The sequence below is a fragment of the Budorcas taxicolor genome, chromosome 13 (assembly GCF_023091745.1).
Source record: "Budorcas taxicolor isolate Tak-1 chromosome 13, Takin1.1, whole genome shotgun sequence".
Lineage (NCBI taxonomy): Eukaryota > Metazoa > Chordata > Mammalia > Artiodactyla > Bovidae > Budorcas > Budorcas taxicolor.
The window spans coordinates 18,461,134-18,486,705 of record NC_068922.1 but is presented as its reverse complement, the minus strand read 5'-3'; the positions used below and the strand labels follow the sequence as shown (position 1 = coordinate 18,486,705).

Below are 25,572 nucleotides of genomic sequence, written 5' to 3'. Positions count from 1 at the left end.
TGATAACGTAAACTCCCACAACTGCCACCCAGCTGTATGGAAATGATCATAATTCATCTTAATAAAAGCTGACACAGTGTAAACACCACAACTACAGCAAAAGCAGAGAAGGCATGAGCAGAATGAGCTCCCAGCAGCAGGACCCTCTCCCCTCACTGAGCCCAGGACAATGGGCTGGCAATGACCTACATTCAATCCCTCAGAACCACAGTAAGAACTCCAAGTTAATATAGCCTTTGGTGGATGAGATAAAGTGGACCAAAACATGGTAAAGTGAAAATAGAGAATTCCTTAAAATAAGGGCAGAAATAATAGGCATCATACTACTACATTTTAAAAAGCAAGTTTTATCTAAATGTAAAATACAACTTTTCTCTCTAAAACAAATGCATTTAATATGTCCCCTTGATTTGAACAAAATGAATCTGCAGCTGAGAATGAACAACTGAAGTCTTCCAGACAAAAGGATACAGATTCAGTAAATAAATTGTATTTTTGGGGAAATGAATTAAAATAGAGTACTCAAAGTGCAAGAGGATATTCATTCTTTTAAAAGTGAATATTCAATCTAAAAACTCTAAAGTGAACTGAAATATACAAGCCTCAAATAAAGTTATTCTTAACACCTGAGCTGTTTCCATGAAATTCAAATCGGCTGTAATTCTTCATTAACAAATACACCCAACTACCTAAATAAGTGTGTACTGAAATTCTCAAACTTATGATGTAAGAGTAAATTTTCATCTCATATTCATGATAGAAGAGATCATTTTGAGATCATATTCCACTATTATACAGTCTCATTAGCACTTGCCTAGACAACCAGACCCAAAGAATTGATGCTTTTGAACTGTGGTGTTGGAGAAGACTCTTGAGAGTCCCTTGGACTGCAAGGAGATCCAACCAGTCCATCCTAAAGGAGATCAGTCCTGAGTGTTCATTGGAAGGACTGATGCTGAAGCTGAAACTCCAATACTTTGACCATCTGATGCGAAGAGCTGAGTCATTGGAAAAGACCCTGATGCTGGGAGGGATTGAGGGCAGGATGAGAAGGGGACGACAGAGAGATGGTTGGATGGCAATACGACTCGATGCACATGAGTTTGGGTGAGCTCCGGGAGTTGGTGATGGACAGGGAGGCCTAGCGTGCTGCAGTTCATGGGGTTGCAAAAAGTCAGACACGATTGAGTGACGGAACTGAACTGAACTGAGACAACCAGAACACCCAGCATTTGGAGGTAATCTTAAAGCACATCACAGGTAGATAAGTGGAAGGTGAACTGTCAATACCATTCTTATTATATTAGCTGCCACTGCCAAATACCTCACTAAAGGAATTTTACACGCGTTTTGTAAGTTTCTGTATTTTCTTATTTAAACCATACAAAGTCACAGGAGTGTCCCAGCCTTCAAATACGAAGACTGAGGCTAAGTGAAGGAAACCTGCTCAGGCCACACTTACTCGAAAGGCAGAGCCAGGAACTGTCCCAAGTATCTGTGTTCTCAAAAAAGGTGCATCAAAATGCATCTCTTAGCCTGGACTGTTCCTAACAAGCCCTTGGCCAATAACATGAAGACTCAGCATGTGGGTAAGGCCATCACTGTCTGCCACAAAGAGGGAAGACAGCACAGGCAACTGGGAATTCTGGAAAGAAGATGAGCTTTCTGATTTTGATGTCTTATGCAACAAAAAGTAATATAATAAAGGTTCAGTGACCTAAGAGTTAAAACTAACACTATTTATAACTCATATAAGTATTAGAGGAGTGAAGTTCATAGAATTTCACTGAATTATTAAGTAGATGAGTATTTTTCTTAAGACCTTCCAAACATGTCTAGTAACTTTTATACAGAATAGTTAAACCTTAATAAACACTTTTTTTTGAGACAAAAATTATTCAATTATGTCCATTACAGAAAAGAGACAGAGAAGCAGGCTGCACTTTATTAAGAATAATATGCTTTAAAAAATAAAATAAAGAATACAATTTAATTTAAAAAAGAATAATATGCTTTAGCCATATGTGTTTCCATACGGGAAAAGATTAAGAATGTCTTCTATAAGTTAGACTGGGACCAAATAGAAGAATAATAGCTAATCTAAAAAATAATATAATGGTATTTCTCGAAAACCTTCAACAATTTCTCTACTATTTACAGAATGAAGTCTCACAGGCCATTCATAAAGTGCTTTCTAAGAGCCATTTCCAATACACTCTGTTTCGAATCATTATTTCTCAGCAAATCACACACATTTGTATGGAACATCTTCCTTTCGTATATCCTCTTCCAGGAAAGAAGATCTTTTCAGACATCACTAGCATTAAGTCGTATATTTCCTTTAAAGAACAGATCAAGTTCCGTTGCTTCAAACCTCCACTTCCTCGAAATCCTACCACACACGTGCATCAGGTTCTTTGGACACATAGTATAGATCTCTTTATATAGTACATATTTCTCAGTTAGACTTTAAGTCCCTTAAAACTACAAAATCTTATTATTTCATAAGCCCAGCCCCTATTTCAGAATATACATTTTATCTTGCTTTCTAAATATTTAATATTACAACACAATCATATTCCTAAGTAATTGGAAAGGCTTGGGAAACCTCATTAACATCAAGCCAGGATACATCCTTATTGTTTTATTTCTAATGTACCTTAGATATTTATTTTTATATGTATTTTATTTCGATAGCAATGCAGAGTTAGTAGGGATAGTCAAAGTAAGCTTCGCTGAGCAATACTGTTGGGCTAGGTCCTAGAAATATAAAAAATTTTAACATGAAACATGGTTTTTCTGCCAAAGGAAATGACAATTACTTGGCAGAGCCTTCCTGAAAGTAGTAGCACTTGTGATTTAAATAAGGAGGTTATGTTTGACATTTAAAATCAAGAGGAAATGAAATTATATGTGTGAAGTGAAAATTGATTTCAAGGTAGCAAAACTGTGAATAAAGAATTCTGGGTGGGGATCAGCTAATTTTATATTTTTGAATAAAATACAGGATGATAACTAGAGAAAAACAGAGCATCAAGGGATATCAACATAGTGTCTCCTGTGCAGCCACTTGTCTCCATTTTTAATACCCAAAGCAATGGCTGGGGTAGGGGAGCCACAAGCCAGTTGTCACTAAAGAACATTCAACCCACTCTAGAAAATGGCCTCTTTAAAATTGATTCAGCAGAATCTTTATTCAAAAAATTTCATTAACCACAGGCCAAAATAATACCGAATACATAAGTAGCTTTAAAAATTTCTCTAACATTGACTTCACATTTTTTTCCTATTTCCCTGAATTATGTTTGATATTTGAGATGTTTTGCATCGAGTTTCTTCTCTGTAGGATGTGTGATTCCAATTCTGTACTGTTCCTTAAAACTTTCTGACTTTGAAATGGAAATCAGAAAGCAATACTGACATGTATATGTCACTTTTAGAAAAATAAGTATTCAGTAAGTGTTATTCAATTAATTACATTTCCAAAACTGAGAGGGGGCCAAGTATGACTGGAATTTTGCACAAAGAAACTTATTCTCAGAAATTTCAACTTATATCCCACAAATGTGTATTCTTTTATTTCCACTGGATAATATATGCAATTTCTTCACGAGTTCCACTTAATTTCCTCCTTTACACTATTCTGCATTGCTTAATTTGCCCTCACAGTCACCATGGAGCTGATGTAGCTTCCTTCACAAAGTGTCATCTCAATTAAAATCATCTTCTACAACAAGCCAGCTTCAGTTACCTAATTCAGACAACCCCTCCCCATCAACTCACAATGTCGGCATTTATCACATAATTATAATAGTGTGAGTTCCTGGCTATCACTCCATCTTGACTGCACATCCCTGGAGAGAGACCATGTCCCATTCATCCTTGTTTCCCAACACCTAACACAGGAACCATCACTCAGTAATGCTTGGGAAGGTTTCTGACAGACTGGGAAGAATGTACTTGTCAGCATTTCTGAGAACAAGGGAGATGGGTGTGTCTGGCTCCTGAAGATTGGCGGCTAGGATTCTGGAGAAGCCCTCCTGTTGCTCTCTGCATTTTCCGCCTCACTCCAGAGAACCAGGAATGTCAAGACAATGAGGAAGCTCAAAGACACATTACAGGTGTTAGGGGGAAAAAATTCTGCTCCGTTTTCAAAATTGCTGATGCCTAGAAAGGGTTTATAAAGAATCTCATTGTCTTAATCTCTTTGTCCCTTGTACAAGAATGCTGTACAGGATTTTCTTCATTACCTTGCCAAATCAACAGGGATTAAAAATGACACCTAGTTCTGCAAAGGGATCCTTGTCTAGTTGAATGAGTTCTGTATATCAAAATGAAATGCCATGGTAACCAGTAAAAATACCTTCCACTGAATTAATCTGCAGTAGATTAATTTTTCTATCTTACAGTTCTTTTGCTTTAGGCTTTTTACCTATTTTATCCCAATATCCTTCCACACAATGCCATAGAATATGTGTAATAAATGACAGAAAATAGCATGTTTGAAATATTGATTCAAAGCTGGTCTATACACAATTAAGTCTCAGTTGTGATGAGTTATATTCCACAAGCAGTTAAAGGCACACTAGTATTGGGAAGCTATCATTCATGCATTTTACCCTCTTAGCTTATTTTTCTACTCATGAAATAAATGGAAAAGGGATTTAACTTCTCAGATCATTTAAAATTATAATTTTTAAAGGAGATAAAGGCAAGGGCCATTTTGAAAACAACTGAGCTCATTTAAATGAAAGTTCTTTGATGAAAGTTCAATGTTTATCTAGAGTTTTAAAAAGAGAAGAAGAAAAGAAGGGAAAAAAGTAAAAGTGGTCATAAGTCTGTGAATTTAACACCCCGCTCTCAATTCCAGAAGAATTTCACATTTTGTTAGATAATGCTCATTTTCAAGCCTCCTACTCCAGCAGAGTTCTAGGTAAATCAATGCATCAGCTTCCAGACCTTCCATTAAGCATGTGCATTACCAGAAACATGAAGTCTGGACACAGCACGGTCAGGAACATACACTAGGAAGGTGGTACAACTGTTCAAACACTTATTTTAAAAAATGAAACAGATAATTCAGTCACATGCCTGTAATTGACATTCCAATGTCTCTTACAACATACTAGATGCTCATAATTCTTTGGCAAGAGTTAAAAGAATGTTCTATGTTCTCACTCGCTAGCCTAAGGCGACTTTCCAGCTCCCTGTTTTCTTTTCCCAGCATAAAGGAAGTTTAAAAATAAATAGATAAAGGGATAACAATAAAAGAAAGAAGTTCAAACTAAAAAGCCAAATAGATCATAAATGTTTCAGCTGGTAATAACTAAATAGGTAAATAAGAGAGGATGAGATTAAACCTCAAAGGTTAATGCCTCTCCCCAAGCCCCAGGAGGAGGCAGTATTTCATGGATGATGAAAGGCTCATCAAACATTTGATTAGTTGATGTGATTAGCTGCAAAATCAGTTCTTAGTATTTGAATATGTATAAAACAAACAATAATTCTTTCATTGAAAACAAGCAGCAGGGTAAAAGAAACTCATTTAACATTTGACATTTTTAAGGATACATGTTCTATGAAGTAATGAAGTCATACTAACAAACAGTGCAAAACTGTGCCATTTGGGTGGGCAGATTGAAGAGGAGACACAGATCACATGGGAGGAAATAAATCTATAGCTTCTCTAACGTAAAAATTTTGGAACACAATTATAAAAATCATTTAAAATTAAAGAACTAAACAGACATATAAACAAATTTTCAATGAATCATTTTCTATGTTATCCAGGTAACTTATACTGGATACATGTTTTCCAGGAAAATGCTTGAAGAACTTCCTTACCTTTGCACATTCAGCTGGAGTTCTGGCAATAAAGGCTATCATCAATTTGCAGCGTAGTAAAATGTTTGCATGGATGTGATGAACAATAAAATTATTAGAATAATTTAAATGCCCGATTTCTTCATCAGCCTAAGTGCTTTTGTGATTATGATGCATAGGAAGGAAGGCACGGTGGCCCGCAAATGAAGAGGCTTCTATTAAGCATACGCTAACTCAACACTACTCTACATCTGAGCATAAATGAAGATAAAACACTGTACATTATGATTCAATTAAAAACCTGCAAGATACGTTACCTGCCGCCTCGAGCACTGAAAGGCACTACATGGATTCCCAGAGGCCCTCCATCGTTGGGGACTTGTACGAGCTTTACCATATCACTGTGAGACAATGATGAATGAGGGAGCATGAACATGTACTGTCACAAACTAAAACCAAACCAAACCAAACACAAAACTGCAACGGCACAGACACACGGTAAACAACAAAAGAGACAAAACAAAAATTCCAAGGGGCACACACGCATATACATTCACATTCTGGAAGAGAAGCATGGTGATGAAAGCACATTCAACACTACATACCGGCACGCTAGTCTGATGGCATGGGAGGGGAGCTATCATCAGAAATAACTACATTAAAAATCACCCAGGACATTGCTCTTCTGTATACTCCAAGTCCACATTTTGTAATCAGATCTCTAGACTTGCACTGAAAGTTTCCCATTCTAATATCTAATCAAGGATTATGAAGACTAACGGGCTAAAGATGTTTCCATTGCACAGCACTTTATAGTTTACAAAGCGCTTCTGAGCAGGTCATCTCACTGATCCTTCCAATAGTCCAGTAAGGGCACAGCTCTGCCCCTGCAGGTAGCTGTCCAGATAGGATGCCACCACCCTTACTCCTAACACCCTACCTGCTGTAAGCTCACTGCTCATGCCGGTGACACAACCCCAGTGGGCACCCATGAAAAACCGAACAATTGCCTTAAGAGTGTTTGTAATTGAACTCTAAAAGTCTTTACACTATTTATATGAAGTTACATGACTTCATTTGCAGATGTCTACTACATAGCTACAGTACTTTAATATGAATATCATAAGCCCAAATTTACTGCAAATTGGTGTAACCTGGAGAATGTAAATTTTCTAAACCATTTCAATGAGATTTCACTTTCTTTGTTGGGTATTTCTGTGGGTATGAGCACGGCACAGAAATCTAAACAGTACTGATCCAATGATCAATATTTGGAAATACTACTTCAACTAGATATTAGGTATCTAGTTTAAGGAAACCTGGACAAACATAAGTAACTACCAATGGACTTGATCAGGATCCCAGGACAGTTCTTCTGCACTGGAAAATGCCAGTACTTCAACTGTATGCCTTAAATAAAAACCTGAGGTAATCCTATGTACTATAAGTGCCCTGGTTATGTAATACAAAGACTCAAGAAAATTAAAGATTGGAATATCAAACAAATCAAAATTGAAAATATGTATATAGATTAAATCATATACACTACTTAGGACATTAGTTAATATCCTAATTAGCTAAATTAAAATTTTGTCATATTGCAAAATATTTACTAAAGTAATACTATTTACATGGATATTTAATTTTTTAATGTTTTCATAGAATGTCCTAAGATGCTATTTCAGATATCATTAATAGCATTTGAACATCTATTTAATGTCTGTTTGTCAACTAAGGATAGTATGGTATTTTTAATACATTTATTTATTTCATAGTCTTTCTCAAAAGAATTACAATGGTACAAATATTTCTTAAATGTAATTACTTAGAGAGCACTGGGTGCTGAATATCCAAGTATAATCTGATTTGGGAGCCTGTTTAATTTCACTGAGAAAATTCTTCTAACCCTTTCTTGGAAAACCAAGAAAAGACAAAATTCAGAGTCTAATTATTAATATCACCACCCCCAACTTTTACCCAAAGTCAAAGAAAAAATTTAGAAATGGCTGCTCTAAGGTAACTCAGACAAAGTCTTAAAAACATCTTCCATTCAAACCTGACGTTATTTAAGATAATTGCAAAGTTGTGACAATATATGAAAGCTCTTCTTTGACCTTTGATACTTAAAATCATGTTCAAGGTCCCTAACCTCTTATAAGGTCCCCATCAAATATCTTGATAGACTCTATTTCTTCAAGCCAATAAAACATATACTAAAATGACTAATGCTTACCTGATCCAACTAGTTTTTCAAGTATGTCTACAATATCTTTGTCAACTTGGCAAAGTTGAAAAACAAACAAAACACTGACATACAAAAGCAAACTGAAAGCAGTGACAGTGCCGTGAGCCTGACAAACATTTTCAATCAAACACTGCTTTAGACTACCATTTAATAGTATTTGCCAAGGCATGGAACCCAGCAGCAACCTGTGAATTTCCATGCTATAGCTCTTACATTATACCATTAACTCAGTAGATGAAAGATGCTCTTTGGAAAACAAACCAGTGCAAAGCGTGTTTTAAATAAGCACAGACATTCCGCATGCCATACGCTTTCGGAATACTTGCTGCCATCGGTGAAGCTACAACTTAGCTGAAACTGTCAGTAACTTACTCCAGAGAGAAGTTGGGGATGTTCTCCACACCAGTGTCGGCATGGCCCACGGGTTCCACGCGACTGCTGTCCTCCTCTGCGACATCCTCATCCTAAACGGAGAGAAGCACACCCCGGGTCAGGTTTATCCTTAGAAAGCGCATGAGAAGCAACTGGATAAAACTGGAGTCTAACAGGCATTATGATCACGTTAACTACATCTCTCGTCTAGTGAGGATGGCCTTTAGTGATAGCATGGGTTCAAACATGTGAAAAGTTGTATTTTAAAGCAGTAAGTCTCCCGAGTTAGTATATCCCAGGGGGTAAACAAGATGCCTCTGCAATAAGGAAAGAAAACATTAGGACTTATACCTATGTTAACTTCTTATTGTTTTTACTCCACCTTTTGGTATATTTAATGCGTAAAAATCAGACCCAAGGTAGCGGAGGAGACGGACATGCACTCATCTTCTCATGTGAGAATACCAAAATTGTAACTAGCCACTGAACAACCACCAACAACCATTGTAACTAGCAACCAACAACCATACAGAAGAATGGTGGAACCCACTGAAAAGAGATGCCCCACAATCAAGGGCAAAGGAGAAGCTGCAACAAGATGGTAAGAGGGACCCAATCACATTTAAACTCAAACCTCATACCTGCCAGAGACGGTTGGAGGACACAAACAGAACCTGTGTGCACCAAGACCAAGGGAAGAAGCAGTGACTCCCACAGGAGACTGCGGCAGACCTGCCTTTGAGTGTCTGAGGGTCTCCTGCAGAGGCATGAGTCAGCAGTGGCCTGCCACAGAGACAGAGGCTCTAGCAACAGCAGTCCTGGGAGTCCCAGCGTATGGCATTAAGTCATCTTGAAGGAGGTGACCATTAGCTACACAATAGAGCCGCCAGGCGGGCGAGTCACAAACTGGAGAACAGCTATACCAAAGAAGTTCTCATACTACTGGGAAAGTTCTAAACCTCACAACGGACTTCTCTCACACCTGTACATGACTACTGGAAAAACCGTACCTTTGACTATATGGACCTTTGTCAGCAAAGGGATGTCTCTGCTTAATACAGTCTAGGTTTGTCATAGCTTTTTTTCCCAAGGAGCAAGTGTCTTTTAATTTTATGGCTGAAGTCACTGTCCCCAGTGATTTTGGAGCCCAAGAAAATAAACTCTGTCACTGTTTCCATTTTTTCCTCATCTATTTGTCATGAAGTGATGGGACCAGAGCCCATGATCTCTGTTTTTTGAATGTTGAATTTTAAGCAGGCTTTTCCACTCTCCTCTTTCACCTTCATCAAGAGGCTCTTTAGTTCCTCTTCACTTTCTGCCATTCACGTTGTGTCATCTGCAAATCTGTTGCTGCTGCTGCTGCTGCCAAGTCGCTTCAGTTGTGTCCGACTCTGTGCGACCCCATAGATGGCAGCCCACCAGGCTCCCCCGTCCCTGGGCTTCTCCAGGCAAGAACACTGGAGTGGGTTGCCATTTCCTTCTCCAATGCATGAAAATGAAAAGTGAAAAGGAAGTCACTCAGTCATGTCCAACTCTTAGTGACCCCATGGACTGCAGCCTACCAGGCTCCTCCATCCATGGGATTTTCCAGGCAAGAGTACTGGAGTGGGGTGCCACTGCCTTCTCCGTCTGCAAATCTGAGGTTATTGATATTATATACTGGGTGTCCTTGATGGCTCAGCGGGTAAGGAATCTGCTTGCAATGCAGGAGACACAGATTCAATCTCTGGGTCAGGAAGATCCTCTGGAGGAGGAAATGGCAATGCATTCCAGTATTCTTGCCTGAAAAATTCCATGGACAGAGAAGCCTGGCAAAGGGTCACAAAGAGTTGGACATGACTGAGCAACTAAGCATACATTCATGCATGCATACTACTGCTCCGAATATATTACTATAATGTTATAATATACGAATAAATGTACATTATACTGGGGACAGATATTTAACATTTTAATAATCCAAACAGTTGAGACCATTGTAAATCTTAAAGATCAGCAAAATTTTCAGTTCAATTGTCAGTTCCCTAGTTCCTATTAACATAGGTTGTCAAAATGAACATGAAGTTAGTACAATCCTAGACTTAAACACTTCCTCCTGTGAAATGTCACATAAGGTTATCCTAAGCCTACTGACCGATCATTTAGAGGTAAAGGCAGTAAGATCTTAGCCATGTTTACTTCTGTTACAAAGGACCAGGTGCACAAAAAGGGACAAAGAGTAAGCTAACCAACTCCCAGCATTGCACTCTCCCTTTCAGAAAGGCAGAGTGTTAGTAAAAAAAAAAAAAAATTATATTCCAACATGTTTTAGAAATTGCATAAATATGCCAGTGCTTCAAAAAGTACATGTGGAATAAATGTGACGGTTCATAAAAGTAAATGAAATGTCACCCAGGAATATACCTCTCTTTGTCATCTTGTCCACCGTCTTTTCACTACGCAGTTCACTAACAGTGATGTTGGCTTTGCAGGATCATCTAAATAAGGATAAACATGTCTGATGACATCAACGGTTTTATTATCTAAATTAGAATACTTAGAAAAGACTCAGAATCTCCAAACACAGTGGCTCACGTGGGCTTTACTTTGGCTCCACAGTGTCTTACACCCAGCAGGTAGTATGCAAGTATTTGCTAATGAAAACAAAATCACCCTCAGGAGTCTCTGGGGTAATATGCTTCCAAATACAACTCAATAAAATTTATTTAATTTACATCTTGGAGGTTTATGTGTATAATTTACATACCCATAATTTGTTTATCTTTTTCTACTATATAAACTTGACAACAGTGAGCTTATATATGAACTTATTAAACCACCTAATGAGAGTCTACCATTACAGAAAAATTGTATATTTCTAACTCATAGTATAAATGTATAAACCATTAACAGAGACATCAATCAACAAAATGATAACCAATGGCTCTAAGTTCAAGACAGAGCATCAGATGATATTTCAAGTCACTAAGGCAATATGAAGGCAAGGTAGTTGCTAATGCCCAATTGCCTCTGAGAGTCCAGCAAAATAAGAAGCTGGATGTGCCGAGCTCTTCTATGAGTTTAGATAGACTCCATGCATCCTCAATGGTGGAGCACTGCGTGAGGCCAAGCTACTTGAAGAGTGATGATCCTGTGCTTTGAGGGGCTCTGCTATGTCCTTCTTAGTCATTTATCTCCTTTAAGCACCATTCAGTTCAGTTGAGTTCAGTCGCTCAGTTGTCTCCGACTCTGCAACCCCATGAATCGCAGCACGCCAGGCCTCCCTGTCCATCACCAACTGCGAGAGTTCACCCAAACTCATGTCCATCGAGTCGGTGATGCCATCCAGCCATCTCACCCTCTGTCGTCCCCTTCTCCTCCTGCCCCCAATCCCTCCCAGCATCAGAGTCTTTTCCAATGAGTTAACTCTTTGCATGAGGTGGCCAAAGTATTGGAGTTTCAGCTTTAGCACCATTACATAATACATTTCAAAGGTGAACCAGCATCTTGAACCTGCCTAAGAGTCACACTCAGAATGTAAACAACAAACTCCCAAAATTAAGCTTTTCCATTGGGAGTTGGGATAGAGAGGAGAGAAACACAGTAGTATATAAATCAGATGGAAAACATACAAATAGTTTATGGGTTATGGACATTTAGTTTCAGGATTCATTAATAATTTAAGCACTGTTGAAACACCACCACGATATACAACTGGGAGAAACACCTATGCGGCACTGGGAAATAGCCACATAAATGAAATGCCCCAAACTACAGTGATGAAACAGCAACTAATAACTGACACATTCACTGTTCCCACAGTGGCCATTATCAGGGCCCCAAGAGCATGGAGAATATTATATCATGTCGCTGCATATGGTGTTCAGTTATTTTGCAAAATTCACTACCCTGAGGCTGGGCTGCAATTGCTGTGGGAACTACAGTTTCTGAATGTGTACACATCAACTCCTATACTGCTTTATTTTGTTGTTTTGTACTTTTAAGAGCTGCAACTGAGCACAGTCACTTCTAGCAGGAGTTATACACTGAATTCCATTGTAACCATAGTAAATGAAGCTCAGTTATGAACTATGCCAAATCAAGATGGAAGGCCTAGAGTATTAGTTTAAACTACGCAGTGTGAAGAAAATTTTTCAGGTGAGCCAATGTACTATCCCGTCTATTTTACAGTAGAGAATAGTGGTTAAGAGCTCAGTTTCAAAAATTAAACAGACCTGGATGTGAAAAGTGAGTGTGCCATCTGCCAACTTCACATCCTTAAACAAGTTATATACCCTTTCTGTATTTCTATCCCTTCTTCTGTAAACTAGGAACAATAAAACCATCTAATTCTTCTTAGGATTACTGAGAGGAATAAGCAAGATAAACCCACGTCACAAATCATAACACAGTACCTGACACGTGGTAATGGACAATAAATGTTAGCTGTTATTGAAACGAGACGCAGTGAATACGTGACATATAAAACATACCTCAGTAATTGTTTTAGGGTAATGTTACACAACTATAAGATATTTTAAGAGTATATATTCACCCTTTCATACTTTATGCCTTGCAGTAAAATTTAATATTAAACATATTACCCACTCAATTAAATACAGAATGTATCATATACATTTTAGAAAGTTGCATAAAACCCATAATTTCTTGCACTTTGCTGTATACAAAGTACGTTCATCATAAAAGGGTTTCAGAATGAGAAAACATATCAAAAATTATAAACAACTAAATGCTGTGTTGCTGTGGTTGTTCATTCACTAAGTTGTGTTCGACTCTTTGTCACCTCATGGACCATTAGCACGCCAGGCTCCTCTGCCCTCTACTATCTCCTGGAGTTTGCTCAAATTTTTGTCCACTGAGTCAGTGATGCTCTCTAACCATCTCATCCTCTGCTGCCCCATTCTCCTGTTGCCTTCAATCTTTCCCAGCATCAGGGTCTTTCCTAATGATTTGGCTCATCACATCAGGTGGCCAAAGTATTAGAGCTTCAGCTTCAACAACAGTCCTTCCAATGAATCTTCTACAATCCAATAAATGGCAGGAAAAAGAAAACACCACGGGTTGCTAGTTGAGGAAATTTTCAGAGAGGAGACAGATGTGAAGACCTGTGACGGGGCTGTGATTCCATCCTGCTTGAAAGCTCTAAGTTAGCCTGCCACATAGCTTCATGGGTATCACAGAGGACACCTCGGTTCAGAGACAAAGGACAGTTCATTACAGCAATGGCATCAGCCAGAGTATCTTCCATTTGTGTACTGATTCCTAAGCTAAAATTCTCAAAGGTGATATGAAGAGGGCCCGGGGACACTGGTCTACACAGGAGAAACTGAGCCCAGGGAACTGGAACCCTTTACACAAACAGTTTGCATGCCTGCTCACTGCTTCGCAGGGAGACACCGTGTCTGTCTTCCAAGGTTGTTTGCTCTACACACATCGTTGAAAGAAGAGTGCAGCACAAAGGCCTTCATTCTCAAGATGTACAGAAATGCAAAAGAACCATGGAAAATTATCTCCCAATAACAGAATTTAATCTGAGCGTCGCCAAGTGGTAGCATCTGTAGGCCCCTGGGGGAGGGCATGGCAACCCACTCCAGTATTCTTGCCTAGAGAATTCTATGGACAGAGGAGCCTGGTGGGCTACAGTCCATGGGGTTGCAAAGAGTCGGACGCAACTGAAGCGATTGAGTACACACACACAGCGTTTGTATGATCGCTAGCAAACTAAAACTGGGAACACGATTAACACACGCTGTATGATAAGACTGTCTTTTGAACAGTAAAACATTAAATTCTACTACATGAAATAGTTAAACCATCTGTATCAAGGGAAAAACATATTTTTCAACATAGAACAATATGACCAACCAAACAAAAACAAAAATCAAGTATGAAAAAAAAAATCAAGTATAAAAAATCAAATAAAAAAAAAGCAAGTATTAAAAAAAAAAATCAGACAAGCAAACTCTTTACTTCCCCTGGTCCCTTTCCTATCAATTTATTTTTGGATGTCTTCCAGTAAAACCCAGAGAACTCAATGAGACAATGGACAGAACCCAAGGTAAGTCCAGAATATGGTGACAGTCCAGAGAAGATTAGAGCAGCAGGACACAGAGGTCTGGGAAGTCCGTCTCCATGAGAAAAATCATAATAATAATTACTCTGATATTTTTTAGTATTTGGGAGATATTTTCAGAGACCTGATAGAGAATGACGGGGTGGGACACAGATTAAAGATATAGACAGAGAAAACAAACCAAACTGTCAAAATGCCAAAGCAATTAGCTCCAAGAATAGCGAAGGAAAATGTGTAGGAAAGGAAACGTAATCAGAGAACCCGCTCGGCTAGACCGTGAGCAGTTCTCACATCGCTATATAATGTGACACTGGGTATTGATTCCACTTGGAATTTTCATGTAAAGACTTAGAGGAGGGGTATCGGGAAGGTAAAAGTGGCATTAAAGGGAAAACCCCATCTTCCATAATGACAAAGCAAAAGATGTCAATAGCTCATAACCACAAAACAACAACATAAATATTTTATTCAGAAACATGGAAGTAAATACCAGAACCAACCAACATCTGCATAGACTGGGAGTTGCTGCCTCTAGGGAGAGGGGCTGGGGGAACACAGAGAGTGCTAGATTTTTCACTGAATGCCTTCGAGTATGCTGTATTTAATTTTAATTTAAATCTGACACCAGGTTTACTTCAAATAATAAAAGATAGGAAACCCAACGGGCCAGGAAGGCAGTATCGTGGTCGTGTCCCTGGCAGGTGCCTTCCTGGAAGATGCCCACGACCTTCTCCTGTGGGTCCCCCGGATGACAGTTCAGTTGCACAGGAAGACACTTACAGAGGCTGGATGCAGAGTGCTGCCCTGGCTCAGGAGACTCCTGCCTCAGAGAAGCCAGTATGCCTCATGACATCACCAAAGGGACAGCTGCTTGTCAGATATTTACAGTTTTTCCAGTCCAGATACAATTTACCAATCAGAATAATTTAATTACCATACAAAGATTGTTCACGGAAACCTTTATCAGGTTTCCAGGAAAAGGGAACAAAACAAAACCAAAAACCTCACCGAAGTTTAAACTCTTGGGCAGAGGGGGAAATAATTTTTGTTAACCCTTTATCTGTGATATAATACTGATCTAAGCAATGTTTTTAAGATGGAAGAGTCAAGTAGTAAAAGGAGAGAGAAAAAAATGAAATTAGGCTAAATCTGTAATTATCTTTTTAATTTTAAAAATTATCTAGTTGTATTTTTTCCTTCTTGGGCACTAAATATTTTCTCTATATTCACAGATTTTTGTTAATGACATCATTAACAAAAGTGGATACTATTGCAAAATAGGACAGAATTGGTAGTTAGAACACTTAAAATCTGAATCCTGCTTCCATCATTCATACAAGAGGATAAACTTTGTAATCGGTTTGTTTACAAAATGTTTTATGGAACACAATAAAAATTTACCCAGAAAGCAGTCACCTGCATCTCTGCACTCATACTCTTGAGTTCTGAGGATATAAATATTTTGAACAGCTATTACTTTAAAGAAAAGCCTACAATTTCAAGAAATAATTTACATACTGTCTAAATGTTTTTTAAAAACTTAAGTTATACTTGCTTACTTAAATTTCCAGCATACCAATCTGATTTTTATGTTTAGGAAGAAGAAAGGAAGAGAAAGTTCTGATGATATCTTGCTAAACAAATTTATAATATTCTTCCTCAAATGTTGTTATTATTTTTCATGTAAAATACTGTAACCAGTTCAATTACACTGCTACACAAATGCTCAACTAAATGATCTTTTTCACCTTTTTGGAGTTTTGGAATTCCAAAATTTCCCAAACTTAATGAGAGATACATTAACTCTTAGTGAGCCATAGCTTCCAGAGAAAGTATTTACTTGAATGTTGACAGTATGAATTAAACCACTTTGGGGGATCACATTTGGTGGAAAATAAATTCTGAGGGGAATCTGTTTCCAAGTCCCCTGAGTATCACAAATTGGATTCCAGAAGGCTTTTGTGTTAAGGTTGCCACTATTTGATTAATTAGCCTAATCCCCAGGGAAAAATAATTTTCCATCATATGTTGAAAACATTTGAGTGGGCGGGGTGGGGGGGGCGGGTTTCACTGTTGAAATGATAAAACTATAAGCAAATTTCTAAACAAAGAAAATCAGGAAATGTGTAATATAATTTTATTTAAAGATCATTGTACTCTACTAGAGTAAAAGCACTTAAAAAAAAAGAATTAGAAAAGACAGTACTACATACTAAGCAAGACTTTTAAAAATAAAACTGTCTTCTTATATTATAGAGGGAAAATAATAGCTCTTATACCTCTAAAGACAGTGCAGTTCATCTTAATATAAACTTGCTCCATGGAACTCCAGAGTTCAATGTCAAATAACTTTGGATTAAATGAAGAATAATTCAGTACCTGTGATGCTGAATATTATGTGAGTTGCCCACCCTCAAAAGGATGCCTAACACTCTCATCTCAAGTTAATACTGATCAAATGGAATGGCAAACACAGTCCTGAACATAGTCCATGAAATTTCCATTTCCCACAGAAATGAAACATTTCCTGTCTTGAAACATACACAACATGACTCCACACAACCCAAGGCAAGAGAAGAGTCTTGTAGAAGAAGAACAGATGGTGCTGATTTATGAAGCTATCTAACCACAGAGAACAACAAATAGTATGTATCTTTGCACCTGTTACATGCACAGTAGAATCCTGAAATTAAGTTTCAAAATCTAAGCTTGCTTCTTGTAGATTATTAGAGTTACTGGGGGTGGAGGAATCCTATCAGGCATACTTAGTCTGATATCCAGTCATATGCAGGAATCTTCCTCCACAATTCCTGTGCTCCAAGACACACAAAAGAAGCCTTACTAAGTATCACTGGGTTCAATAACTAACTCCAGCATCCCACTTGCCTGACTCCTAACATATTTATCCCAAGATTTGACCACTATCACCACTTCAACAATATGGAAGTCATTTCTTTTACAGGAAGTAGCTCTCACTGCTCAGATTCCCTATCACACACCAAAGGCTAAGTGTACCCATTAGGTGACAAGATTTTAACCAGCGTAATCAATCTGGTTCAAGTGTGGCTTCCTTATCAGACTAATATCCATTGGATTCTTTTGAACATTTCCAAAAAAAATAATTTATGGATTGTAGAAACATACTGATTTTGTGATATGACCAATTTTGCTGTTCTCAGTTCAGTTCAGTTCAGTTCAGTCACTCAGTCGTGTCCAACTCTTTCTGACCCCATGAATTGCAGCACGGCAGGCCTCTCTGTCCATCACCAACTGGCAGAGTTCACCCAAACTCTTGTCTATTGAGTTGGTGATGTCATCCAGCCATTTCATCCTCTGTCGTCCCCTTCTCCTCCTGCCCCCAATCCCTCCCAGCATCAGGGTCTTTTCCAATGAGTCAACTCTTCGCATGAGGTAGCCAAAGTATTGGAGTTTCAGCTTTAGCATCATTCCTTCCAAAGAAATCCCAGGACTGACCTCCTCTAGAATGGATGGATTGGTTGGATCTCCTTGCAGTCCAAGGGACTCTCAAGAGTCTTCTCCAACACCACAGTTCAAAGGCATCAATTCTTCGGTGCTCAGCTTTCTTCACAGTTCAACTCTCACATCTATACATGACCACTGGAAAAGCCATAGTCTTGACTAGACGGACCTTTGTTGGCAAGGTAATGTCTCTGCTTTTCAATATGCTATCTAGGTTGGTCATAACTTTCCTTCCAAGGTGTAAGCATATTTTAATTTCATGGCTGCAATCACCATCTGCAGTGATTTTGGAGCCCAAAAAAATTAAGTCTGACACTGTTTCCCCATCTATTTCCCATAAAGTGATGGGACCGGATGCCATGATCTTAGTTTTCTAAATGTTGAGCTTTAAGCCAACTTTTTCACTCTCCTCTTTCACTTTCATCAAGAGGCTCTTTAGTTCCTCTTCACTTTCTGCCATAAGGGTGGTGTCATCTGCATATCTGAGGTTATTGATATTTCTCCTGGCAATCTTGATTCCAGCCTGTGCTTCCTCCAGCCTGGCGTTTCTCATGATGTACTCTGCATATAAGTTGAATAAGCAGGGTGACAGTATACAGCCTTGACATACTCCTTTTCCTATTTGCAACCAGTCTGTTGTTCCATGCTGTTCTAACTAACATTTAATCCTTACGGAGGTGACATTTTAAAATGCTTTATCTTCAGGGTGAAATAAGTGTAATACATGAGTAAATAAATATCTAGATTTATATTTATAAAACAATTTATAACTATTTTCTCTCAAAAAATCAATTTCTCCTTGGCTTAAAAATGATTTCAAAATTAATCATCAATTTGTTAATGTAGAAACTTGTTATTCGGTTGCTCAGTCGTGTTAGACTCTTTGTGACCCCATGGACTGTAGCACACCAGGCTTTCCTGCCCTTCAGTAACTCCTGGAGTTTGCTCAAACTCATGTCCATTGAGTTGATGATGCCATCCAACCATCCCTTCTCCTCCTGCCATCAATCTTTCCAGCATCAGGGCTTTCCCATTCATCATCAATCTTTCCATTCATTAAAAGACTCTTTAGTTTAAATAAACTTTTACTTAAATCAGTAAGAAATAAAAAGTCTAAACAAATATTTCTTGCTACACATGAGGACAAATCACTTCTTCGAAAGGCAAGGCACTTATGAATTTTAAACTTTAATTAACAAAAAGTGATAATTGCTAGTCTATACTGAGGACTTCTGATATGCCAATTACTAAAGAACACACTTCTCTAGACCTCAATACAACCTCAATTTAATCAACAATACAACCCTTAAATACATTTCAGTAAACAAAACAGATGGGATCTTTTTTGTGAATTAAGTTTCTGCTAGTCTTTTTTCAGTTATAACTGAGCAATGTAACCATGTGATAAGTTCACAAATCTTTGAGCTCTGTTATCCAACGTAACTTGGATAACAGAGCTGTGTTGCTGACATGCAAAGTATTCTTTAATAAAGTTTACTGAATGCTCTACTTGAAGTTATAACTAGACATGTAATGGATCCACCCAGTACATTAATTCAAATTAAAGAAATACAACATTCTTCATGTCATGAGCTTGCTGGAATAGATTCATGGCTATCACTACATGCAAAGCACCCCACCTATTAAAGCAAAGTTTTTAGGAAAAAGAGAGAGAACTAATTTTATGAAACATCTATAACACACAACAAACTGCCTATACAATCTTTCATTTAATCCTTACAACAAGGCAGGAATTCTTATTATGGAGAAATTAGGCCTACAAAAAATTGCAGATTTCTCTGCAGCAGCAGTCCTGTGATTCTGAGAATGGTCTTATGGCCTGTGGTTCTTTGGTTTCACTCTTTATAACCCAGAGAAGAGGAACCAAGCACAATTCAGTACTGGATGTGATCCTCGCCAACTAGTAAATCAGGGCCAGGGTCTGTGAGAAAATATGATAATCATGTTGTAACAAATATTCAACTCTGAACATATAATAACTGTACTTTCATATAGAGTGAGAATTACCGTTAAAATACCTTTGTCGATAAATTTTCATTTTAGGCTGTTATGTCAGCAGCTCAGTTATGTCCGACTCCCTCTGACCCCATGAACTGCAGCATGCCAGGCTTGCCTGTTCACTATCTCCTGGAGTTTGTTCAGACTCATGTCCATTGAGTCAATGTTGCCGTCCAACCATCCCATCATTTTAGGAGAAACGTGTAAATGACAATGTCCTAGGTGGTGCAGCGCTAAAGAACCTGCCTGCTGATACAGGAGATTGAGGTTCAATCCCCAGGTCGGGAAGATCACCTGGAGAAGGAAAAGGAACCCACTCCAGTATTCTTGCCTGGAGAATTCCATGGACAGATGAGCCTGGTAGGCTTAGATAGTCCATGGGCTCACAAACAGGCAGGCACGACTGAGCCAACCGCACACACCTTCATAGAAACAATGAACATCAGGAAATCTTACCAGCTATTACATCTGGATGGCAGGGATTTTTACCGTGTCTTTATAACATTAAGTATTTCTACAATGAGCATAAAATCTTTTAGAAATAAAAGGTATTTTTTTTAATGTTACAAAACTTTCATAAATTGCTTTTTATTATCTGATATCACTACTTTATAACTCCTTTGAAATGTGACTCTACGAAGAATTAAGGATCTAGAAAGAAAATTAGAACATTATATGTAAGTAATAAGATGGAACTGTGCATTGACACTGAATGTATATCATACTGAATCAGTTCCAGCAGAGAGTTGTTTTCTTCATCATTTTGGTGTAGTATCTGAATGGTAGAAAAGTTTAAAAAAGGAAGATTGGTAAGATGCCACATCAAATAAATTAGAAGAAATTTCAATTTTAAAAAAATAAAAAAAAGAGTAAAGAGTAAAGAAGAGTCCCTACAAGGCAAGTTCATCACTGAGCTTTGTGGTCCATAAAAGCCTCACATTGCTTCCAACGGGGACTAACATATGTTTATGTAACCCTTTTTCCTTGATGATAAATACATATTTCACCATTATTAATTCTGAAGGGCTTATTAAAAATTTTTTGCAGTCCTCAAAGTTCTACACCTCATTATTTTAAATTGTTAAGAAACAAGTGAAGAACAACACATGGGTCCCATAACAAAATCCACTCATGTAAACATCTATTAGAGTTTGTACTGTTTTATTACTTTCCAATGAAGTCTTTTAATTCACATATGAAACACAGTCATTAACTTACTTGAAATGGCTTAGAGAAAGTAGCTTTCCAAAACAAAAAATTCCTCAATTTCCTAGTTAAAGTCAGTGATGCAAAAGCTAGTTGATAGCTTTCCTGGGGATCAAGAGATCGTATTCTCAAACAAAACAAAACCTATTATATGTTTAAAACAAGGTATATGGCAATGATGACTAGTCTGAATGTTCAATTTTAGATCATGATTCAAAAGTTTATAATAAATGCAGAGGTTAACATTAATAAAGCTGATTAGCTGTGCATTGTTGCATTGCCCGAATGCTTGGAATGTGATACAAATACCAAACAAAAATTAAGATGTTAAACAAAAACGTTAATTTAAACTAATAAACATGTTACAGTTGTTTTGGAACCTTAGTGAAACTAAAAGTCACTCAGTCGTGTCCGACTTTTTGCAACCCCATGGCCTCTACAGTCCATGGAATTCTCTAGGCCAGAATACTACGGTGGGTGGCCTTTCCTTCTCCAGGGGATCTTCTCAACCCAGGAATCAAAATGGGGTCTCCTGCATTGCAGGCGGATTGTTTACCAGCTGAGCTACCAGCTGAGCACATTAGCCTTGTGGTTAAAAACAGAATCTCCATGCAAAATGGTTTTGACAAATGATGTCACTTCTCTGACTTAGTTGACTCATTTTATAAACTGAGAAGAATAATATAATACTATCTACTGATAATCTATGAGGATAAGTTAACATAAAATGCTTGGAATACTGCCTTCTACATAAATAAAATAGGACTAAAACTTCATGTATAGCATGTGACTTCATATATAGAATAGACTCTTTGTTCTAAGGTTTAACCTTCAGAAATATTTCAACCAAAAACAGTCTGGAGAAAAGGACTATTTAGGAAGAGTACCTGCTCAGAATATCCCTTTCAACGTACTTATTACTAAAATTTCTGGAATCAGAAAAATGAATTAAATGCTGGGAAATCATTTCATTAGGATTAATAACCACATCATTTGCTTTTGATTACACAATTTGATCCAATTATGTCAGTTCTTTTGGTTTCCTCAGGTTGTTCCCTTGAGATATAATTAAAACCAGAATTTGTGATTTGCACATGGCCTAAAAAACTTGAGCTCATTTTGTATCAAAGACTGTCTTATCAATATTTACCAGAAAGAGAGGTCTTCAGAGCAAGAGGCTCATTTTATATAATTTTCAGTATAAAATGATTGTAGCAGCAATAGCACAAATTAAAATATTAACAGAAAATGTAACAGATACCTGGTTACTTTCAGTTACAAAAATAAAAGTCTTGAAATATTTAAGATTTTAGGTCATTCATGGGAATAGAAACTGTTTGACTCTTGAAATATTTACTCCTGGATGTTGACATAAAAGATCAAGTTGTCTGCTATGTATGGATGTGAGAGTTGGACTGTGAGAAAGCTGAGCACTGAAGAATTGATGCTTTTGAACTGTGGTGCTGGAGAAGACTCTTGCGAGTCCCTTGGATTGCTAGGAGATCCAACCAGTCCATCCTAAAGGAGATCAGTCCTGGGTGTTCTTTGGAAGGACGGATGCTGAGGCTGAAACTCCAATACTTTGGCCACCTGATGTGAAGAGTTGACTCATTGGAAAAGACCCTGATGCTGGGAGGGATTGGGGGCAGGAGGAGAAGGGGACGACAGAGGATGAGATGGCTGGATGGCATCACCGACTTGATGCACATGAGTTTGGGTGAACTCCCGGAGCTGGTGATGGACAGGGAGGCCTGGCGTGCTGTGATTCATGGAGTCGCAAAGAGTCGGACACGACTGAGCGACTGAACTGAACGGAACTGTGATTCAGTAGAAAACAGACTTCGTAACTGGTAACAAACTGAAATAAAATTTAAGGTATTAGACAATCCGTGTATTTTTAAAAAGCTCAGCAGCTATCTTCAGCATCACAACCCAGAGCAAGGACTTATTTCACCCTTGTGAACAACTGGCAGTATCTTCAGATGGAGACAATACAAGGGAAACCTTCAGAAACCTTCCACACTTTCCCTGTAAAGTCAGCTCAGATTAGCTTTAAATCTAGAATACCAAATACTATTTCCTATTCAAAACCCTGAATCTGTCATTCCGCAGTTTCTAAAGTAAGTCTCAGAGCCCTTTCATCCTGATTCTTGCCTCTTTGTGAGCCCTAGTGGCCAGATTTCTTTTTCCTGAAGTGCCTTTCCTCTCCCTTGGGCATTAAATGTGAATCCCAGCCTCCTCAAGGCACAATGGCCTTTGTCTATTCTTCATCGTTTTGAAAATCATCTCCACATGAGGATTCTTGGTCAAAATAGAACTGCAGGTGGTTTTTGTGCCTGCACATATTCTTGAGGATAGCAATCAGATATTAATAAAATTCCAACTTCTTAAAAGAATCTTTAGAATGACACTATTACTAGTGGAGCTATGAAAGTTATATAGTTGAGTCAAACATGCTTGAGGAAGTCAGAGACCTACAATCACAGAACTCACTGCTAACAGTCTAAAGAGGTACCATCAAGGTACAAATGTATGTTAAAAATAGCAACACATATACTGTCCTGCACACGTCTAAGGAGCAGGTGTCTTCTCAAGGCACTTAATCCATGATACCCCAAAGAATACTTGCACCCTGCCTGGCTTTTCTGATAGGACTGCAAGTTTGAAAGGGTTAGCTTCATATAACATCCACCTGGGCTTCCCTGACAGCTCAGTTGGTAAAGAATCCACCGGCAACGCAGGAGACCCCAGTTCAATTCCGGGGTCGGGAAGATCCGCCAGAGAAGGGATAGGCTAGCCACTCAAGTATTCTTGGGCTTCCCTTGTGGCTCAGCTGGTGAAGAATCCACCCTCAATACAGGAGACCTGGGTTGCGAAGATCCCCTGGAGGAGGGAAAGGCTAGCCACTCCAGTACTCTGGCCTGAAGAATTCCATGGACTCTATAGGCCATGGGGTTGCAAAGAGTCAGATGTGACTGAGCGACTTTCACTCTCCTCAGGTCAGAGTCCTGAGGAGACGCATAGCAAGGTCACTGAGAAATCACAAGGAGATGGACCTGAACCATCCTAAGCACAGCTCTTTGCGGGGCTCCAGCAGAGAAGGTGCGGGCAGGCACTGAAGCACAGAAACTCATTTGGGCTAAACAGAAGTCTGATCATCCAGGTTAGAGAAAACTTCAATACAATGATGGGCTCTCAAAGCAGAGACCTGGAGGGATAACCGAAAAATTAGAAAATGTCGTGAAGATATGCCGTGACTAGGAGTGTGCTAGAGCTGGCTCTCCAAAAAAAATTGTTAAACAGCAAAAAGATCTTATCTGTAATGTTTGCCAATACAGATACTCCCCCCATGGCAGACTGCAAACCACCAGTATCACGTCACTGAACAGCGTGGAAGACACATGACCTTCGGGTAGGAGCCATCTATGATTACCCAGGTGGCGCTGGGATGAGTGAAGAAAAAGAGCTCTTAACAGATTAATAGCAGATATTAACAATATAAAAATTCCAGCATCATGTTTGACAGTTAATCATACTTGGCCAGATTACTGCTTAGTTTTATATCCTAACAGGGCTATTCATCTATCAGATGTTTATCATTTGAACCAACTAACAGATGAATTCTAGATCTCCTACGACAAACCCACAGGAAGTCAAAAATATTGTCAAGTCCAAAATCCATCTAATACTCCTAACCTACTAACTATCACAGCTTCAGTTCAGTTGCTCAGTCATGTCCAGCTCTTTGCACACCAGGCCTCACTGTCCATCACCAGCTCCCAGAGTCCACCCAAACCCATGTCCGTTGAGTCAACGATGCCATCCAACCATCTCATCCTCTGTCATCCCCTTCTCCTCCTACCCTCAACCTTTCCCAGCATCAGGGTCTTTTCAAATGAGTCAGCTCTTTGCATCAGGTGGCCAAAGGATTGGAGTTTCAGCTTCAACATCGGCCAAGCCTGATTTACATGTGCTCCAAACACATTAGCTGACAGGCAAAATTATCCAACACAAAGCATATTCTATAATAGAGTGTTGGCTATCTCATGTAATTTGTTGAACACTGTATAGAAAGGGAAGAACAGATATTTGTCGGTGTACTGACTGCTCACCCTCCTGATCACACCCTGACTGGGAGCTGTGAATCACGGCCACCGCCCAGCATCATGAGAGAGAATGCAGCAGGACATGACTGGGTCCAGACTCAAAGCTCAAAGTAAGCTTCTGATGAACGCGAACTGAACACTCCTAAGTCGGGAACCATGTGGACAATAAGCCAGTGAATTTCTAACAACTACCACCACCACTCTGACAGCAAAGGGCAATTCTTATCTGAAACGGTAACCTAATTTCC

The 25,572-nt window shown here is 38.6% G+C and overlaps 1 protein-coding gene across 8 annotated transcripts in view; it reads right to left on the bottom strand.

Annotated features, from left to right (window-relative positions):
* PARD3 (par-3 family cell polarity regulator) overlaps window positions 1-25,572 on the bottom strand; it is a 592,324-nt gene that overhangs the window by 270,815 nt on the left and 295,937 nt on the right. For all 8 annotated transcript variants that reach the window (XM_052651068.1, XM_052651061.1, XM_052651065.1 and 5 more), the window contains exons 6-7: window positions 8,441-8,532; window positions 6,141-6,224 (exon numbers count right to left, since the gene is read on the bottom strand). In XM_052651068.1, the coding sequence (XP_052507028.1) occupies window positions 6,141-6,224; window positions 8,441-8,532 (176 nt within the window). The remainder of the gene's footprint in view (window positions 1-6,140; window positions 6,225-8,440; window positions 8,533-25,572) is intronic.